At 47.3% G+C, this 6,037-nt stretch overlaps 1 protein-coding gene across 1 annotated transcript in view; it reads left to right on the forward strand.

Annotated features, from left to right (window-relative positions):
• Positions 1-287: 287 nt before the first annotated feature.
• Positions 288-6,037, forward strand: part of smad6a (SMAD family member 6a) — a gene marked incomplete at its 5' end in the record, with an annotated part of 15,574 nt that continues 9,824 nt past the window's right edge. The window contains 3 exons of the mRNA XM_080530661.1: positions 288-1,071; positions 2,795-2,851; positions 3,642-3,719. Coding sequence (XP_080386787.1) covers positions 288-1,071; positions 2,795-2,851; positions 3,642-3,719 — 919 coding nt within the window. The remainder of the gene's footprint in view (positions 1,072-2,794; positions 2,852-3,641; positions 3,720-6,037) is intronic.

Consider the following 6,037-nt stretch of genomic DNA (forward strand, 5'->3'; position numbering starts at 1 on the left):
TAAACCTACCGCAGGTAACTGTCTGTCATAATGAATGTAAGCCTATGTTACTTTTAGCTGTGCAACTGTGTCACTATTTTCGTTGTTTCATGCAACACATAAGTGTGCAACAATACTACATTCTAATGCTGCGGGTTGGTCATAAATCTACCATCCCCGGCCGCGCAACTAGTGCGCGCCGCTTACAGAACCTGGATGTTGCAGCGCGGAGACCGTAAATCCATGTGGAACCCCGACAGACCTGGACGGGAACACTGCGACGCATCCAACACTGTCTAGGTGGTCGTATGTTCAGGTCGAAACGCTCAGGTCTTGTACGGCGACTCTGGAGAAGCCGTTTGATCATCCCAGATAAAGACGGCGCAGATGGAGGAAGCCAACGAAGAAGCGAGGGGGGTCCCCGGGACGGTTCGAGTCGCAGTAAAAACCCAGGAAAGATTCCTAAAACTGAGCTCCGAGGGTCAGGGGGGTCGGTGACCCGAGCGGTGCCATCTCTGGAAACCTACGGTGAAGTGTTCCACCTCCCGGGGAGCGCAGACCAGGGGGACCAGGGTTCGGAACATGATCGGGATGCCATGTGTGTCCCCGGGGAGCACCGAGGCTCTCGGTCGGAATACGAGAGTGACAGCGGGACGGTCACCTGCTGTTTGTTTAGAGAACGAGACCCGCCCAGACCCAGGAGTAGTAAAGACCAAGGAGGTGCATCATGTGAGTCCAATCGAAGACATGCGGGGCGACAGACTCAGAACTCAGAACTCGAGCAAGAACTCAAGAACGTTACTTTTGCGCTTTTGAAAAAACTAAAGGAAAAACCGCTGGATGCCTTACTGGAGGCGGTGGAGTCGAGAGGGGGGATGCCCAGTAAGTGCGTCCTGGTGCCGCCAGCGGAGCTGCGCTTGGGTGGGCACCCGGTGTCCCCTCCGTGTCTCCTCTGTAAGCTGTACCGCTGGTCCGACCTGCAGCACCCGGCCCGGCTCAAAGCGCTGTGCCACTGTCTGAGCTTCGGGGGGGAGCTGGACGGCGCGACGGTGTGCTGCAACCCCTATCACTACAGTCGCTTGTGTGGGCCAGGTAAGAACACCCGGAGTGGGTAGCCTATTATCTACCTCCCGAGTTTTCCTCCACAGACACCCACCTCGAAATTGTCATAGGTATCGAACTGACTAACACTTGACTCAAAGCCAACTCGGGAAGCCATTCACAAATTATGTTTCCTGTCGGTATGTATGATAGGTTTACGCACAGGTGCGTCGACGTAACAACTTTTAATCTTCAGATATAATCAATAAACGCAGGGTTTGTATTGCACAAACTCTAGTAGATGGTCAGGCCCAACAGGCAGACCCAACGATAAAGAGGTTGTAAGTGATATATTTGCCCAAATAATTCATCTCTGAAGTAACAATGGGTAAAACACTCATTAGAAAGCCCATGAGGTACAAGTCAAGTGCATGGATCATCTGACTGAGAGGATCAAGAAATGGGAGATTAAAACACGTTCGTTTGGGAATCAGGACACTGTAATTGACAGATTGAGTGTTTGGTCTTAGTGTTCATTGACAGATCGAGTTGAGTGTTCACACCTGAACACTGATGTTTAGTGGCAGGTTTCAGCGATAGGCCTACTTCGGGAATTTGACGCCCACAGCCCACAGCAAATGAATACCAATTGTTACGTTGGAGTGTGTTGCTTGCAAACCCTCAAAATCAATATGGCCATGTAGCCTTAAGGTTCACGATTATACAGTCGCACGCACACACACACACACACACACACACACACACACACACACACACACACACACACACACACACCCACACACACACACACACACACACACACACACACACACACACACAAGAACATTACACTTCTTTATTTATTTATTTTGGCCATGTAGCCTAAGGTTCACGATTATACAGTCGCACACACACACACACACACACGCGCGCGCACACACACACACACGCACGCACACACAACGTTACACTTCTTTCTTTATTTATTTATTTTGCTTAACACAAAACATGTTTCGTTTTTCAATACGTTTGAGGGGGGGGGGGCAACACTTTTCTTCATATCTATTCGAATACGGCTCTCAAGTTGCTATTTGAAAGGCTCTCTTTTCGTTCCTTAGGAGGTGCTATTTAGGTGAAGGAGTGGCGGTAATATACAGTTTGCATACTGGTGGCGCCAGACAGGCGCGCTGGGTATCTCACTGACTGAGTACTCCGGCAATCACTGCCTGGCCTCTTAAAGAACCCGCTGCCTTTAGAGCCACTGTGTGTACCCGAGGGGCTTTCCCTGGGACAGAATAACTTCATTTACTTTGTCTTTATGGAGGTCATTATTATGCCAGTGTGCAATATATATATATAGAGGATATAATTATGTATCATAGTGTACTTTTGTACGTTTGTCAACTACAGCTGCATTCGATGTAGTGGAAAGGGAGGAATACTATTTAAATCAAATTAAAATCAAGTAGACTTGGAAGTTGAAGTTGTCCAATATCATGGAATTAGTTGCAGTTGTTAAAGATCTATAGCTTAATGCATGTGACGCAACACAGTTTTGATTATGTTTGATTGGTTGTTGTAATAAGAATATTGTGTGAATGAGCTCATTCAGCCAATCATTTCTCTCACAATACAATGTTGCTATATTAGGATGTCCCTGACACCTTTATTCGTGACTTAAAAACGTTACTGCAACAGGATGGGATGCCCTTGTCAAAAAGGAATGCAATACTATTTCAGATATCACTCTAATAAACATTGTTTTGTATTTCAGAGTCCCCTCCACCCCCATATTCTCGGCTCACTCCCTCAGATGGACACACGCCACTGGGTGAGTACAACAGCCATCCCCTACCTCACACACAGAGGTCCCACACGTGGAGCTTTTTGGTCTAATAAGGTCTGTTTAGGGAGTTTACTATGGTTCTCCACTTCACTTATTAGCCATTATTAAATTTCTTACTGAATGCCAGAATTGATTACATTACCGCCTTTGTTGTCATGAAGTGTGAATGAATATGTGACAGCAGCTGGTGAAACCGGGAACAAGTCAGCAACCGATCAAATTGTTCTGACTTTTATTCGGAAAAATGTAAATAAATGTCAGTGTTGTTGAAAATCAATGACACACTCGCTAGTCAAGCCAAAACATTGCAATGCAATGGATTCGGTGAGTAATCCCCACTGCTACCTAGTTAACTATAACACTACTTTACATTGTTAACAGGCTCACAAAACAAGCTGTGTTAGTTGACTAGCGAGTGTGTCATTGATTTTCAACAACGTTGACATTTATTTTAATTTTCCGTAATAAAAGTCTGAACATTTTTTGATCGGCTGCCGACTTGTTCCCGGTTTCACCAGCAGCTGTCAAATGTGTTACTTTCAACGCAACATACGGTATTCATTCACTCGTCCATGACCACAAAGAAGCTAGTGGGTTGTGTTCTTCGCTGGGTTGTGTTCTGGTTGTACTTCTCCTTGCCTCCTTGCATCTTTCTTGAGGGAACCTGACATCGAAATAGATGTGCACGCCGCTGTGTGAAATGGATAAACGGACATTCTCATACCCGAAGTGACGCTCTGATTTCACTGTCTTTCTTTCCACTGTCTTTCTGTAGATCTGTCAGATTCCACACTGTCTTACACTGAAGCTGTGGTGCCTCTCTCCCCCCACTTCACGCCAAGAGACATCACAGGTGAGCCTCATCTCACTGTCAATCTTCTATCCTCCTCCTGAGGCAGTTGGGCCCAGCGCGTTATATGCCTGTGGGATAATAACGACTCAATTCAGTGGGAGTGAATTGACTGAATGAAAGTATTTGGCATTATTTGATTTTTAGCAAATCGCACGACTGCGAGGCGTGGCGCAGATTGGGAAATGTGTGGTGTGCAAGCACAGAGGGGAGGGGCGGTGGGGGGGGGGGGGTTGTGCTGTGGGACTTCATGGATGTGAGGTCAAGCCAATGAGGCGGGAGGTTTTCCTGATCGTTGTATTGGGTAAACGAAGGCCAAGTTTGACGCGTTGGTCCACCAGACCTTCTGAGAATATTGGGTGGAAGTGTCTGGGAATGAGATTACTGTCAAACAAAGAGTGGACCAACCGGAGCCTCTACTTTTCCGTAAAGTCAAAGAAGAGATCATTCAAGTATTCAGTAGTGGTCGTTTGTTTACGATGAGCTCTGAAATATCATTTGTTAGCCATGGAAGCTCAATGCTTGGCTAGAAAGGGTTAACAGTAGACTTGAGTATGGCAGCCCAAATGCACACACACACACACACACACACACACACACACGTACACTCCCCTAGCCCAAGGTATATTGGCTCCCCATGTCTGCATGTTTGCATAAATGGGCAAACTCTGCAGTTAATGACGTTATTATGTTGTGCTTCTCTCCCCTCTGTTGAAAGGCTATTAAGACAACCAAAGACTCCGACACATAAAGCTTCTATTGTGAAAGTCTCAAAGGGGGGGTCTCTGACAATCTAGAATGCCACAGCAATGTAGCTACAGTATGCTCTCTCTCTCTCTTTCTCTCTTTTTCTCCCTCTTTCTATTTTTCATTATATTTCTGTCCTTCGGTTTCTCTCTCTATTTCTCTCTGTCTCTGTCTCTCTCTCTCTCTCTCTCTCCCTGCTCTTGTTCCTCCTCTGCAAAAAAAGTATTTTGCTTGGATGTAACTGCAACAAGATCCCTTTACGCGCTCCCTCTCTTCCCTCTCTGCCCATCCCCCCCTCCTCTCTTCTCCCCCTCCCTCTCTTCTCTCCAATCCCTCCATTCCTTTCAGTAATTGAGCAGTGGAAGAGGGTTGGCATTTTTTTGGGGAGGGGGGAGAGCGAAGCGGAGCTCTGGTGAGGGGTTTTAGGGGGTTGGAGACTGGGGGGTGCCGGGGTGGGGGGGGGCGGGGGACAGGAAACAGTTCCCTCTAGCTGAAATCCGACCCTTGTTTGTTTATGCTGGGGGGTCCTTGTAGTGTTGAGAGAGAGTGCAGACTCACTCCATCAAACCCTCGGCGCTGCTCGTGGGGGGTGGAGGGGTGGGGGGGGGACAGTGGTGTTGAAAGGTGAACAGGCCGCTGTGTCGACTGCTTTAGCCTTGATTGTTTATATGAGTCTTGAATAAGCCTGAAACCCCCAACAACAGTTGCTAAGTTAGGTTGTGGTGCAGTGACCCAGAACGTATACATTCTACAACTGCTCACCCCAACGCTTTGCTTCTTGGTCTTCATGTTGGGTTGGGTTATGAATCATGATGAATCCTAAAATGGGACATCTTCATCTATTATTGATAGGGTTGCTAAATTCCCGTAGGCTTGGGAAATGTTCCTGAACATTTCCAAAGTTTCACCATGTTGCTGTTTCTGACGTTTCTGACATGTCGGTCATCTTTGGTTGTCATTGGGGGGGGGGGGGGGGGGGGGGGGGGTTTGGTGCCTTTCCTCATTCTGTTCAATGTATTACAACGAGCCCGGCCTCTGATTCCTACCTCCACCGGCCTCTGATTTCTACCTCCTGGTTGGTTGTAACATGGTGTCTATGTGACACAACGTTACTAGCCCAGAGATGACTGTCCCATTGGCTAGATGAGGTACGATGGAAATAGAGAGATCCGTTTAGCGGAGGTTGTGTGTGTGGCCCCCCCCTCTGTAGCCCTGTACCCCGATACTAGACCAGTGGAGCTGGCGGAGCGGCACAGCTAGACGGCTGCCTTGGACTTCAATGACAATGAAAGCCAAACCAGTACGCTGAAGGTCACAATTTACATGAAGTTGTTGCCCCTATACCTGTGTAGTTACTCTGTAATGACTCTTAGTAACAACACTGTTGATAACATATTGGTGAGTAGAATCAGAACACGTGTTCTCACGGCTGAACATGTTGTTTTTGCGAGAGTGTGTGTGTGTGTGTGTGTGTGTGTTTGTGTTTGTGTGTGCGTGTATTTGTGTGCTTGTGGAACACTAGACTACGAATGTTGTTCTGGAGGGATCTTTATAGCAAATTCTCAGTTATGTTC

Source organism: Nansenia antarctica (genome assembly GCF_963989245.1).
Source record: "Nansenia antarctica genome assembly, chromosome: 5".
In the NCBI taxonomy this organism is placed as follows: domain Eukaryota; kingdom Metazoa; phylum Chordata; class Actinopteri; order Argentiniformes; family Microstomatidae; genus Nansenia; species Nansenia antarctica.